The 15,508-nt window shown below is 43.8% G+C and overlaps 1 protein-coding gene and 1 long non-coding RNA gene across 6 annotated transcripts in view; one reads left to right on the plus strand and one right to left on the minus strand.

Moving 5' to 3' along the window:
* The window catches only part of LOC6618761, a 57,477-nt gene extending 52,786 nt beyond the window's left edge, over positions 1-4,691 (plus strand). For all 3 annotated transcript variants that reach the window (XM_032722411.1, XM_002042983.2, XM_032722412.1), the window contains 2 exons: positions 2,036-2,305; positions 2,523-4,691. In XM_032722411.1, coding sequence (XP_032578302.1) covers positions 2,036-2,305; positions 2,523-2,903 — 651 coding nt within the window. In that variant the 3' untranslated portion in view covers positions 2,904-4,691. The remainder of the gene's footprint in view (positions 1-2,035; positions 2,306-2,522) is intronic.
* LOC116801627 overlaps positions 1-15,508 on the minus strand; it is a 127,182-nt gene that overhangs the window by 107,072 nt on the left and 4,602 nt on the right. Inside the window, exons 2-4 of one of the 3 annotated variants that reach the window (XR_004362133.1) lie at positions 14,000-14,226; positions 1,832-1,923; positions 1,027-1,160 (exon numbers count right to left, since the gene is read on the minus strand). This is a non-coding gene — a long non-coding RNA (uncharacterized LOC116801627). Of the gene's footprint in view, positions 1-1,026; positions 1,161-1,831; positions 1,924-13,999; positions 14,227-15,508 lie in introns of those variants that run through there. The other 2 variants (XR_004362132.1, XR_004362131.1) reach the window with 2 other exon arrangements.

Consider the following 15,508-nt stretch of genomic DNA (forward strand, 5'->3'; position numbering starts at 1 on the left):
TGCTAAAGCAATATAAAATATAAATAGAAATTAAAAGCCAACAAATAAATAAAAAGGGGGAAACGGCGTGGGCCGAGTTGGTACAGAAAAAAAAACTTTTCACGACAAACGCAACTTGAGTTGAGTTTTCCCTGCCTCACATTTCGCTACTCTTTTTTTCTGTTCTTGTTTTCTCTGCCCGGAGGAGCAGTTACGAAATGGCCACAGTTTCATGCGAGCAAACTAAAAGGATGAATGTGTGTGCGGGTGTGTGTGTGACATTCCTCAAAATGGCAGACATTTGCGTTTGTTTGGCGCGCTTCCTGGCGCTGCCACTTCCGCTTCCGCCGCAAAGAGCCACCGAGAGTACCAACAAATAAAGTCACATGCAATTAAATAAATATGACAGACGTAGCAGTCCGCCGCAGAACAACAAGAAAAATCCCCACCGCACGAAGCAGTTGAATAAATAAAGCGGGTCAGGAACAACTTTTCCGTATATGTTTGATTACATAATTAGTGTCATTTAATTAGAGGGGGTCGCAATCGCCTCTGGCCCAGTGAAAGCGGCGCAACTCAACCTGTTTGTGTGCACAGCTAAATTGAAAATATTATTCAAATGAGATACTTCAACATTTAAAACAATTATTTGCTCTCACAATATTGTGTACATTTCACTTTGCTACACTGCAATGTGTACTATAACTTATACTATATAGATAATAAAACTTACATATTATAACTTAAAAAATAGTTTTACATTTGGTTTACTATTGTTTATTAAAAACATGGCATGACCAATCGCTACTTCATAAGTCCCTAGCCCCCATAAGTCATGGAAGCCATAATGCAGCTCTAGCCCAGTGCACATTATTCATGGATCCAGGCACACCCCCCTTTGCATATAGAGAACCTTATCAATACGATTCGCATTTGTTTTCATTTTACGATTGCGTAACGAGATCAGCGTCGACAAATCCGAAAGCCACTAAAACCACAGCTCGCCAGGGGCCACGAAGCAGCCATTCCATGGTCAATATGCCAATTGGCAACCGCCGCAGAGCACAGGGAATCCGAGAAGGGGTTCGAAAAGGGCGGGTAACGGGGTAAATACCAGAAGGTTGTAGGTGCCTGGCGGCCCTTATCGACGGCGTTATCTGCGAATGAACTGGCACAACTAGCTGGAAAGAAAACAACAAACTAAATAGGAAAAACCAGGCCAAGCCGAGCAATGCGCCAAAGTGTTGAAACAATCGTAAAAAGCTGTTGTTTGCCGCGGGGCACTAGAAAGGATAAAGGATGGGGCATGGTGTATTGTGTTGTGGGTGGATGCTCCTCTATGCTGCTGCGAGTATATGCCAATAGCAATAGGACCCACCGACCGACCAACAACGGCAGCCATGCCGGGATTAGTACAGATGCAAATGAACAAAGCGATGGCAACGTTCGCGCTCTGGCTTTGGTGGCATATGCAAAACTCGAATGCGAATGGGTTGTATTCGTTGCTGGCTGAACTTAAATACAAAAGGCCAGGACTGCGATAAAAGGACCTCACTCACACACACCCACATACGCACACACGCTCGCACACTCATCAAGGCTGGTAGGTAATCGCGAGTGGTTCGCTGCTGAAGTGGATTTTGAGTAGGATATTGCACAACTGTTTGCCAAGTGGCAAGCGCTTGCTGGCAATTAACAGAATATGCTAAACTGCGACAACGAGTGCGATTCAAAAACCAAGTGGTCTCGAAGCTGGAATACCCTGTCAATGGATCTCCAAAGGGTGGTTTGCCAGCTAGCTCTTAGGGTTCGGTATACCCAAACCAATCGAAATTTCGCTTCTGGTACTTACTCATGCTCTGCTGATTACCAACAAATGCGTTGTCTGCGCTTTTCATGCCATCTGATGTGGGTTTTTCGGGAATGGCGATCGAAAAGAGGAATCTGTGCAAAGATAGAGTTTAATCGTTATCGCTTATCGTTATCACTTCGGAAAGTATTTTATACATTTTAGTGCATAGTGCTTTAAATCCCTATTCCATTTGCCCACTTTCAGCTCGCCAACTCGGATGCCACGTCGGTGACGTTGAAGGGTGTAACCCGGGAGCTGAGCGGCAGCTTTCAGTGCGAGGTCTCCGAGGACGCACCGCTCTTCCACACCGAGATTCGATCGGCCCACATGCAGGTGATTGAGCTGCCCAAAGACGATCCGGTGATGCAGGTGGACAAGAAGGTGATTGGCGTGAACGACAACTTCAAAGCTGTGTGCACGGTGGGACCTTCGTATCCACCGGCCAACATCACCTGGAGCATCAACGGAAACCAGGTGAATTGCAGGACACTCAAGCACTTTTGAAACAAGAACTATAACACACGCGTGACAATTACACCTTTCCAAACTCGAGATACTTCCATTTAGATTAGGTTATTATGGTATTAAGAAATGAATAGCTATAGATTATACAGACAGCTTAAAAGCGTTTGAATCGTCCCCGACTGCATAAAGCAAGGATACTGACATATTCCCCACTCATCTCTTGCAGATCCGCAGGACGCCGCTGCAGCGCATCTCGCAGGACACCTACGAGGGCTCCACCACGTACTCCTCCCTGGACATCTACCCCAACAGCCAGGCGCTGCAGGGCTTCTTCGAGACGAAGTACCAGCACAGCGTGAACCTGCAGTGCGTGGTGACCATCCGGCACATGTACCACAAGGTCGTGGCGCAGCGGATCGGGCTGAATGCGGCGCCGCCGACGACCATATCGCCAAATCTGCTGGGACTCGAGGGATCCAAGCGGTATGCCAACGGAGATCCGGACAACTCGGCGCTGACAGGCGCCTCGCAGCGCTGCTGCATTTGCTGTGGAGCCTTTGGCGCTGTTTCGCTGGCGATTTTCACACTGGCCATGGCGCATCTGTGACCGCAGCGGACCGCTTAAATCCGCGATGGAAAACGCAAATGCAGCCGGACAAGTCACCTCCAAGGATGAAACAACAGCGAGAGCTGTGTAATTAAAAAATAACAAAACAGAACGAGTGCTTGATAGCAAAAAAAACAGCAAAGGATATGCAAAAATCAAAAGGAAAAAACAAAAAAAAACCTATAATGGGTTTGGGAGTGGGGGAAAGTGTTGGCGACAGCGACCCTGGATTGTCAACGCCTAGTAGCATGTCCTTGTATTTTATATTTTTTTTTTATTTGCCTCATTCGCCAAACAAACAAAAAAAAAAACTGGGTCGCAGTCCATAAGTTCAAAGCGAAGGAATATTTTCAATGCATTAATTAATTTGCGATGGCTACATACAAAATTCTGATAATAACAATACATTAAACATAAGTCAGCCGGGGCTGAATTTCCACACAAGCTCGGGCATAGATCGAAGAGAAGGTTAAAATAATAATAGTAAAAGTAAATATATAGCATAAATTTAATACGTAACACACGTATTTGCATGTTGTGGATAAAGGCGTGGTGTTTAACTCTTCGAAAAAAAAACTACAAAACTGCCTGCAGACAACACAGAGTATAGAAAAAAGAAACGAATCCATAAATTTAAATAAATTAACACATGCACTTGCAACCAACACTTGCAAACAAATTACATAACAAAAGAAAACAACAATTAATAAGCATAAGCGACACACATTTAACTACTAAGTACACCCTACCCTCCAACTACCGCAGCCTAGGCACATAAGTTATGTAAATAATTACTGTAAAGAACTAAAGAAAAAACAGTAAATAATAAATTAATAAATACGAAACCCTCACATGGGCAAACATTAATTAAAGCTAGAGCGAAATGTGTGGAGAAAAAGTTAAATACAAAACTAATTAAGTCCTTATGAAAAATCTGTGAAATCGGAACAGTCAAAATGGATATTGGCCAAATTCAGTTTAATTGGATTTGTTTTCATTTCAATTGTGGCTTATTTGCGGTATCATTTTGTCCATTTTCTGTTGAATGTTTTATTTCCGTCGAACGGTTTGTGTTAGCAGCATAAGATGGACTTTGTTTTAGACTAAATTTACATAAATAAATGCAGCGTATATATTTATCGAGTAATGGTTGCCGTGGAGAGGAACTTTAGTGGGTATATGTTAGTTGAAAGATGTTAAGAGTGCATTCAGCGGAACGCACTGAAGCTAAATCCAAACTCCTTGGCCAAAGGACTATTTTTAGATGTTGATGCGCAGCGCAAACTCACAAAAATTCAGGTTGCGTTTGATTCTGAATCGTGTTCTGCATAATCGTATTTCTCAGCTAAGAAACGAAAATTTTGGAAATATTTCCAATTACTGAGTAAGCCCAAAAAGCAAAATAATGTAAATCAAAAGAGAAGAGAAACCGATATTATTTTAGCGAGTTGTGGCAGATCGAAGTAACTTAAACCCAAACTAAACTTAACTAAACTGAAATGCAAACTAATAACAAAATGTAAAATCAAACTTAAATACAGGAAAACGAGAAAATAACAAAAGCCGATGAGAGTCGAGCAAACGAGTCAACGGGAGGAAATTATATATTAAATATGCATAATTATGAATAATTTAATGCGAGTTAAGCAAAGGCAAAAAGGTCAAACGAAATCAAACCACACAAAAACCATCAAAGTGCACGCCGATGTGGGCGTGGAATTTAGCTCAAAATTAAATGCGATAAAGGCAAGAATTATATGACGAAATAAATAAATAATACAAAATGTACGAACTGTGTTTTATTGCCATTTACGGGTTTAAGCTTTGAACACTGTTTGTGTCGCCTAGCACTTTAGGTGCGCATAATTAAGGCAGTGATCCCCTTATTAGGACACACACACACTTTCGCATAGGGGGACCGTTCAAGGATGCCCATGACGAAGTTGGTCCTTGTTTCTCGCGTTCGCCAACAACAGCTGCACTTACATGCAACACCAGTTACCCACTGAAGCTGATACCGCTGATGACACAGCCGGGGAGTGCTAAACACACACACACACACACAAGGGAGGAACAGGAGCCAGGGATCAGGGTCCTGGGAACAGGAGCAGGAGCAGGACCAGGCCATCGCCAGCGTCTCATGTTTTGTAAATTAAGCAAACAAATTAAGTGCACTTGGCACCCGGCTTGCTCACACACTCTCCCTACACGCCGTGTAAGCACATTGTGATTGTAACAAAAGCACATATATCAAAACACGTATGGTGGGCACGCATCCCCTGGTGCTTGTCCTTGAGCAAAGCTGCCGCTCAAGGACACCGGTCGTCCACCCCCAGCACACCGTTAGTTTGTCTTAATTAGTTGCACCAACAGCAACAGGAGCGACAGCGCCACAAACCGTGGCACGATGCAAAGGCCACAGAATGGCAAAGCCATCGCGACCCAGCTCGTATTATTTACAAGCCATTGGCTGCAGCCAAGACCCAACCACAATTTCAACTTTGCACCACTAACCTAGGAGCTCCCTCCACTAACACACCGCTGTCTCAACCCTTTGCGTCATAATTGTGCAGTCATCGTGCTGTTTAAAGTTTTACACGTAACCATATTGCCAAGGAGCTCGTCGCGCACACACGGCGTATGCGTAACGCAAAATGAGTAGGCAAAATGCCCAGCCATTACACATAGGTATGGATACGTGACGGGGGAAAACTCGGGTCTCAAGAAGCTCGAGACCTCTTCAATCGTCTTCAATATTGCTGACACAGCTACTAAGTAAATATGTGGCTTATTCTGCTGAGTAAATCAACTATAATTACACTCGACTACAAGGTGCACTTTGCAGAAGAAAGGTAAAACTTATGAAGGGTAATGCAACTCATTTAAGTGAATGTAATAGTATGCAAAAACCCATTCATATCATCTTATAAATTATCTCTAGCTATTATTATTTCCATTAACTATGAGATAGAAAAATATCCCCTAAAGGTTTTGATCTGAAAAATACTTGTATCTTGTTTGGCAGTAAACCAACTTCATACGATTACATTTTAAATAATTTGTGGCATTGAAAGACCATTCATCACTGACAGCTCACTCTGTAAAGTTTTAAAACCCTGCTGAAATGTGTTTCCGATAGAATGGCAGCACTATATGGCTGATTCTAATCCCAGTAGCGACTGGGATAGCGATGCGGCTAAGCCAATACTAATGCAAATGCCCCATTTTAATTAAATGCGTATCGGGCAACAAATAATGCAAATGGGATACTGGAATACTGGGATACTATGCTGGAATACAGCAATGCCAACCCGCTTGCCAGAAACATCAGCAAAATGAGTTGCATATTTTGAAGCACGATCTATCGCTCCCTTCGAGTGGAGCTCCCAAATGCCAGGACAATGTTTCACAGCCTCCGCCACTTTTGGGGGCGTGGCAGAGCCGAATGATTTGGTTTATGGTCGCTGCATGCATTTAACAACACAAAACGTCGGCAGCAAACACAGTGGCCATTGGCGAAACAGCCAGCTGACTGGCTGGCATTCCGAACGCAAAAACATTGTTAAAATACAGCAACATTTTTGGATTTATAGCGCGCTAATCGCGGCCAAACAGCAAACGGCAGTGGGTGACTTAGCTGAGTGGGGTGGCACTACCATTGGGTGGGGGTCTGGCATTCCAAATTGTAATGGAAATTGAAATGCAAATGCACGGCATGACATTTACGAGTGCTTCTGCAGCAGCGGCAACATCGGACAAGAGCCAGGACAGGCCCTGCCAAAAACTGCACAATAAAATGTTGCAACTAAATACACGGGGAGAATAACAAAATATGGGTTTCTTAATTAGTTCAAAAACTCACTGGACCAAACGAAATTGTATGGCTTAATGATTTCCCCGCTTTGGTTAGTTAATGGCAACTGTTCCCACTAAAGTATGACCCTTTTTCTTGATAAAAAGCCGTTCTAGGATAAGAGTTGTCTTGGGTATAAGTGGTTCCATAAATGGGCAGTTTTTCTCTCGGTGTACTACTACGGCGCCCGTTGGCGAAATCGACGTGCACTTGGCAGGCCAGGCGGCTTACTTGGCCGACATTGTGTTTTCATTTCGCAAATGCAAAACAAGACACTGCCTGCCACGCCCTCAAATCGAGACAGCCTATAGATTTATGGCCCTGCAATTAGCGAAAGAAACAGATTTTCGCCGAGAATACAATATATATTCATGGCTTAGTCGTGATGGCCGCAGAGATGCGGACGGGGCTCGGGCACAAACACTTTATGGCATCATCTTCGGGAAAAGAAGGCACCCGAAAACTGGTGATGAGCATCTTTTATGACAACCATCCGACGCCTTGGACATGCAGCTGACGGTAACGTGATGAATGCAGCTCTCGGAGGCGACATTGCATCATAAATTCAGCCAGTGACGTTTAGCAGCATCCCCGGATGACTGAGATGCAGTGGCAGAAGGTGATGGCGATGGCTGTGCCATAATGCCGAAGCTACGTGCATTCCATTTGGCTTTGATTCGGGGCCATTGATCAAATCAAGGAGCTTTGAGCAATAAATTTCTGGATTCAAAACTAGCAAATAAACAGTTATTATGGCCTGTGTCGACTACTGGAAATTAAAAGGTGAAGTGGATCTACCGCCTAGGGGGGGAAATGCCGAACCAATCGTTTAAGCAAATTGACTTTGCTCGTCTATTCAGCCGTTGTTTGGCTTGAAAATTTGTTAATTTTGCGTTGAATTAAGATAAAATCTGCTTACACTGGCTTATGAAACCAAACATCCACTCAAACCCATGCCAGAACGAAGAAGCTCCAACCCCAAATGAACCCTTTTATTTCGGGCTAACTCTTTTGTTGCTGGCGGAGCCGTACTCCACTCCCCCCGATTGTTTTCAGATTCCGAGAACAACAAGAGCAACTCGGCAACAGTTTATTATTTTTGCTCATCAGTGGAGGCTTCTTCAACTTCCACTCCACGCCACTCCCACTCGAAATGATGTTGTAGGCACTTTTTTGGGCTGCCAGGGAAGCCCTTTCTGGAGCAACAATTTGTAGCGCAGAGATTAAAACTTTTAATTTGCTTTTAATTAATTAAGTTGAAAATCACAGCTGAAAGTCACTGGATTCCTCACTCCCAGCTCTCGTTTACACGCTGCACGCTTCACCAGTTGGCAAAAAATAAAGCCCAGAAGCCCGAAATTGTTTTACATGCCGCCTTCGAACCCTTGTCGTTGATGTTTGTAAATGAAAGTTGTATTTTTATAGGTGTTTAACTTGCTGGGAAAAATCGTTTACCTAGCGTTTAGTTTGCTATCATTAAAGTTGTCCAACTTAAAGCGTGTTTTGTGCTATTTTTGAGGCTCTCGAAAGTAAGTTTTCGGCCCAGCCATCGCAGCACATACTTGTGTGTAGCTACTATCGAGGCGACTTGGCTGGAAACATTCATCAAAGTAAAAGTGGAAAAGTTCCTCCTCTGCCGGAGTGGCCATATGCAATTCAATTTGCATGGTGCGCCCCGAATCAGATGCAGAAGCAGAAACCAGTTAGATGCCTGGATAATGGCCAAATAAAGCAAATTTTCAGCCGAGAGAGAGAGTTTTTGGTTTAAGCCGTAAAGCTAATTGAAAACTTTAGTCGATCATAGCGGCAACCCAAACCGGAAATAGCATGCTTTCTGCTGAGCATCAAAATATTCCCTGTCCTGACATGTTCAACATTTCCACTGACTTTTCTTTTGTGCCGCACTTTTCGCCATTCATGTGGAAGTCAAGGTGACTTCTGATGCCACCTGATACACGCAGCTGCAGCTTTTGGCCCAAAAAAGAAGGCTACACGCTTGTTACAGCACTCAATGCACTCGATGTCCGCTGCCTTTCCCACTTTTTCAGCCGTTCTCTTGCCTTCTGCCACATATCTTTGGCAGAAAGGAGCAAGTCGACTTCTGCACCATGTATACATGGAGGAAAACTATCTGTATCGCGTTTAAAATTGGGTGTTAATTATCGAGTATTTAGGAATTATATATATACTTTTGGTCACAAAACACAAACCCTTTTGGACAGTTCATGAGGAAAGTATCCGCAAGCATGTTTCATTGTGATTTTATGTTTTATAGCAAAATATCAACAGGAACTACATATGTGAGACTGCACTGGGGAACCGATAATGCTTTGTCATTTTTTGCCGTGCATATATTTTTCGGTTTCCTCACGTGCCTTGCCGCTCCTTTGTGTGCGCAACGTGACGGAAATTAGCGTGGCTTCGTCTGTGTGTGTGTGTGTGTGTGTGTGTGACTATGACTATGTGACTACGTTCCATATTTATTTTGCCACTCTGGTGTAGTTATGAATGTACAGATACAGATACAGACACATGCATCTTTAGATTCCCGAAAATTCTCACTGGCATTTTCATTCTTTTTATTTAATTTTTTCTCGTTGGCTCTGGCAACTGTGATTGATGTGTGCACATACCAAGGGGTGTTTGAGTACCGTGGGGGGTTGATTTCCCCGCAACCCCTTCAACGGCCGCAAACAAACATTTTACGTTTGAGTACGCGCCACTTTTGGTTCGGCGCTCCATTCTGCTTTACTTCGCCAGAACACGAATTTGCGCATATTTGCTTTATATACAAACACTCGAATACACACACAGACACAGAGAGACAGGAGCCAAGGCAACGCTCCCATGCGCACACTTCAATCTTTTATCATAATTTCGATGCTGCACGCCTCATAAATTTGTTTGCTGAAAACATTTTCACTTCATTTATTAGAAAAAACAGACGGCCCACCCACCATTCAAGCACCCACTCTTTTCATGCCATTGGGGAAATGCATTTCCACCAACTGCTAACCATCTCGGTTTTTTTTCGTTGTATTTTTTGTATTTTCTCGCCCCGCACCCGAAGCCATTTGCATATGAAATTGCAGCTGACTGTTTTCCATCTTGGTCAATTATTTGGGCAAGGCAGCCAGTGTTCGGCCTTTTATGCGTTAATTGCTTGAAAATTGAAACATGAAATTAAATGAAAACAGCCTTCGACGCTCCAGTGTCCCCGGCATATAACTCATACGCCGCGTGCGCCACAAAATGGCAGGCACACAGATAGACGGACAGATTGCCTACAGACCGCCGCGCGACCGCTGTCCACCACATGCAGGTAATTAATAAAAGTTCAGCCCTTGCCTTGTCCAGCCCCCAAACCACATTAAGTGTCCAAATGCACTGTAACAAATATTTCCTAAAGAATAAGGTGTTCAATAAAGATTTTTAGGTGAAGTCATAAAAGTTGCATACGTATTTTTTAAGTAATCAATATGTAAGAATATAGTTACAATAGAACTACTAAGGCAAGACTAATATTCTGTGTATAAGTGAGGTAGACCTTATTTCTTTCGCTGTATGAGAGTGTGAGCGACAATCAAGAGACATTTCTCAACGAGTCCTGGCAAGGAGGAGCCAGGAAAACGTTCGGGAATTATAAAATGCCAGTTGGACCAGGATGCGACGTTGGGCCGGTTGACAAGTGACAAATAAATGCGCTTTCAATGTGTTGGTTGTCCGCCTCTCCCGTCCTGCCCACCGTATCCTTTCCCCCCCTGTCCACCCCTTAACCACTCCATACTAGCCATGCTGGCTGACAACTGCAGCAAAATCAGGAGCGAGCCTACGTTGCTACGTCTGTTAAATATTGCAATATTTTTGCCTGCCTCCTTCTCGAACGCTGGAAATTATGAAAAATTCACCCTGACATCGTGCCGCGTGTGTGGGCGTTCGTTTGCCCGGCTTTTGTATAATTTCGTGTGTTTTTATGCCGCAATATTGCTTGCATATTTTAATGAAACAGCCACATGACGGCTGCCGCGCACATTGCTGGCCAGGACACGCCACACCACCCGCCCCCCAAAATCGAAAATTCTTGAGAAAATGCCGCTGGCAGCCGTGACTGACAGCCCCCCGGAGCATTTACGCACCTGACTCCTGGTTCACCCACTCACAAACAACAGTCATAACATATTGACGTGTTTAACTGTGCGAATGGTGCCAGTATTTCAGGCCATATATACATAAAAAGGTACCTGCGTATAAGACAAATAAATTTCGTCCTCAATTAACGAGAAAGCTGTGTTCATTTAAGGGTCACCAAGTCTGCAGTGACCCTAACTTTCGATCAAATCATTTTCTAAGAGTAAGATTATGGTGAAGGTGCGACAGCCTTTGGATAACCAGACAGAGAACAAAGCCGAGATCGTTGGATTACATTCGTGGCACATCCGTTGTCCGATGCTCGTTCGAAATTGTATCAAAGCAATTGGTTGCTCGAATCCTTAACAGCAGCAGCGTACTTCTTCATGTAGCTCTAACTTTATTTATGAGTCAATGACGTCGCCTGCAACTTCCTGTGACGTGACAATTTCCCCGAGCACTTGGCACAAGGCGTCCTTGCGAGAACGAGAGGCGCCAAATGAAAACACGTGACGCCCGAGCAATTGGTGGGCAACAAAGCTCTAGCTTTGAGTTATGGCCAAACGCAATGGTGCACACAAACAATGGAGGCAGCAGGAGGAGCTTGGGATACATTCCCAAACACCCGGACACCCAGCCACGCGGACACCGGAAGGCAACCACTGGCCACGTTTGCATTTCAATTGACTTTCCGTGAGCTTCGCTCTCCACCACATCCACGTCCACGTCCTTGTCGTCTTCGTAGTCCTTCGTCCGCCGCAGCTCTGCATTTTTCACGATAAAATCATAAATCAGCGCTGAATCAGGTAAATAAAAATAATGCTCGAACTCTGTATGCAAATTGAACCGAGAGTCGGAGCAACAGAGACTTATTCGCTGAGATTTGCCTGTGCAAAAATATGATAAAACTTGAGCCAGTCAAAAAACTTTGCAACTCTGGCCAAAAACTTGACTTTGCTTATGCGAATGAGGTGGCTGGGTGGTGGCTAAAATGTTGAATAATATTGTTGAAGTCAACGCTACATTTTTCTCAAAACTTTTCCATTTTCAGAAAGATTTTAACAGACGTAAATGGAACTGACTCAGCAATCAGACTATGTTAATTAGCCTGCGCACTAAAGGGCATTCCAAATGATTCAGAACGAGGGTAACCAAGCCAAGTGGTCACACAAGTCGTTGCAAAACTTGGGTTTAATGAATTTGCGGGAAAGAAAACGACGAACCAATCAAAATCTAATTAACAAACCTCTATGAACTAAAGGAATCCTTAGTATATGATTGAAAAGGTATAGTTAAAGTTGATTGACTCAGCTGGAATTGGCTAATGCAGAGCCTGTTTTGAGCGTCACTTGTGCTTATATACACCTACTGCTAGTTGCACAAATAGCTCCAAAATTCCTGTGGACTTGTGCGATTGGCTATAGCTGCAACCACAACTGAGATTGACCTGCGCTTTATTACTTCAAAAATGCGGCATTTGGCTAATGCTCAAAGGAATCGATCGAGTCAATGATGGCGCATCGCTGGCCAATTATACGGCTTTGAGGGCATCAGTTTGGGATTGGACCGTTCCTCAGGCGTCGACTCGTTAAGTATCCGCAAAGCATGCAATCCCTGCCAGTTACTGGAATTCGGCTTTGTGGCAGACGAAACTGCATTGAAGTTGTTGCGGTTACGGCTCGACTGCCTAGTTGCCTAGTTGCCCGACTGCATGGATGCCATGGCAATTGGCCAATGCAGGCGTCGTCTTAAAGTAGGCCCAGTTTATTAATTAACGCAACCCGACCGACCACTATTCCGGCTTTGCATCCGGCAGCCCAGCAGAGACGCCTGACCACACTTGGTTTGATTCCAACCGGATGGTAACTTGGAACTGGGTATCCAGTGCACACTGGCATGCATATTGAAGTGCGATTCCCGGGCTCTGGGCATGCTCCTCCTGCATCAATTATGGGCATTCAAAACTGTTTGTAACCATTTCGCAAATGTTCAGCTGGCTAAACAAAAGCCCGCCCAAGCTCCCCCCCTATCACCAGGTGGCCCCATGGAAACCGTTTGGCAAAGCCCAGTTGCATTGGGAGCCCAGTGCTTATCTTCACCGGACAGGTCAAAGGCTAATAGGTATCGATCCAGAGCTACCAGCCTATACATTGGCCTTAATATTTTTATAAGACTGATGGTATCGTGTAATAACCAGCATCCAAAAAGCTTGGAGGCGTGAAATTAAGCTGGGATTAGAATATTGTATATGTATCAACAAGAAGCTATGTTGTGCTTTAAACATATCGAAATAACAAACGAATTTTTATTAAAAATATTTCAGCTTTAAGTGAGCTCGACTTCTTTGGCCTGTTTGAATAGTTCTGCACACACCTAAGATCGTATGGCTCTAATTAGGGAGTATGACTCCGGGGCCCAGGAACCTCCTTTCAGTTGACTTCGTTTTCAAAGGCATGCCCCGCATCATTTAAAAGTTATTAAGCACAAATGCAAACAGACGTTCGAGTTGTCTCGAAGCCATGGTTGTGTTTATCAAGCCCGTGTGACGTAGATAAATATGCAGTGGGTGCACGGAGAGGGGGCTTCGAATCCTGGCAGGATTCAAGCGGAAACGAAGCAGCACAGCAATAAATAGTGTTTGATATCAATGAGATTCGAATTATGTATATGATTTAAATCATTTTTGGTAATAGTCTCTGGTATAGACATGAAATTTTTATATTTATGCAGCGCATAGATATTTTGCAGCACAAAGTCATATATAAAATCAAGATGAGAATCGCTATAATATTTTTACGTGTACACAAACAGAGACTCTTATAGAAAAGGCACACACACACAGACACACGCACATAAGCAGAGTGAAGTCAATAAATTCTCATTTCGCTGGATGCGTGGAATATTTCACCTGCAAACAAAGTGTGCTCTTCGCTACTCTGCTCTCCGCAGACGCAATAATAAATACAAATAAAAACATGACGCATAAAGATTACAGCCACCGCAAGCGAATGCTGTAGCGAAAGGAGCCAACTCATCTAGGAGCTTTCCATCCTGCCAGAACCCCCCATCCCGCCATCCACACACTCTCAATCCAATCTATATTAAGTATACGCACCGTTTGAACCATGCATTTTAATGATGTCTCCGTTGGCCCGGGCTCGTCACCTAATCTTTCGCCCGGACTCCTGGCCTCTCGCCCTCACATCCACATGCTGTGACGACGTAAATGTTCATTTATTTTAATTAGTATTGAGCCGAGTTGTCCCTGCACTGGCGTCTTCGATAGATCAAGGTAGCAGGATGTGCCGTAGCTCTGAGATTATATCCCGAAATGTTTTGTCACTGAAAAAAAGTTATACAACTTATTTTTTAATACCTATATTTGCTCGATATTTATTAAGCTTAAAACACAAAACCTTAAATAATAAAAAGAAAGTAGTTATTAAATTATAAGTAAAAATTTAAAATAACTTTGATGCTCCGATATTGGTGGTTTTGGCCAACGTGCTCCCAATTTCGAAATGGTGAAATCCCAGCTTCAGAACGATTCATCTCTTCAAAAAAACATTCAGGAACCTATAACCAATCCTGGATCGTGCATCGAAGAATGTGAAAGTCATAAGAAACATCGAAAAGGTGAAATTTGGGCGTTACGAGATCGAAACCACGTCTTCCAGTCCATATTTACCATTTACGTTTGTGAATTCTGCCTAAAATACATGTTCTTGCGGAAAAATTACTCCTACCACCTGTTCGATTGCACGCAGGAATCGCCTCTCCTGGAAGATACCCACAGCACGAAAGTAGAACATTTTCATGATATTTGTATGTACTTTGTATGCCAACAATTTACATTAGTAAACTGGTTGCACTCATCTACGAGAATGTCCTTATCTGATTTTATTTTTTGCGGTGTGCCTTAGACGGTCTAATAAAAAATTACATTAGCGAGATAATCAAAATTCAAGGCCTGCAGAAAGTAGGTAAAATCCAAGTATTAATGAAAAATCGATGACATCCCATCGAACTGATTCCTCAAGCCCATTGCAGTGGCTGCGAAGTTTGATTGCGGAACTTTGAGTGAACACTTTAAGTGAAGTCGTCAAAGAGCCTGGCAGTCGGTTGTTAGGCAATTTCAGATCCGGGCAAAGTTGACTTTTGCACTTGCACTTACTTAACCCACAGCCTCACTCAACTCACTTTGCCGTGTTGACGGTGCCGAGTAAATATTTCCATTTATGGTCCCATACACTTATTGAGCGTGGCCATCGTTCCACGTCCGCCGCTTTCCAGGAGCCAATGGGCTACGGGGCTACTTGACCTGGACCCGGAGACCTGGCAACTAGTAAAGTCCCTGGCACGTTGCTAATGTGCATAGCCATTAAGTCAGGGCTGCGTGTTTTGTTTACGCAACGGCGTGAGCTCTATAACTTGGCAGGGGATTGGTTGGGTTGTGTTGTGTTGGGTTGGTGCATTCAAAGGGCCCACAATGCTCTGGCATTGCTATTCGACTGTTGCATGTTGCAAGTGCGGCTGACAGGTAACCGGAAGGGGGGCACTAGAAATTACATTAAATCGAATGGGTTGGGGATAGTTGGACTGGGCTGGGTTGGGTAGGGTTGGG

This window comes from Drosophila sechellia, chromosome 3R, assembly GCF_004382195.2.
Source record: "Drosophila sechellia strain sech25 chromosome 3R, ASM438219v1, whole genome shotgun sequence".
Taxonomy (NCBI): domain Eukaryota; kingdom Metazoa; phylum Arthropoda; class Insecta; order Diptera; family Drosophilidae; genus Drosophila; species Drosophila sechellia.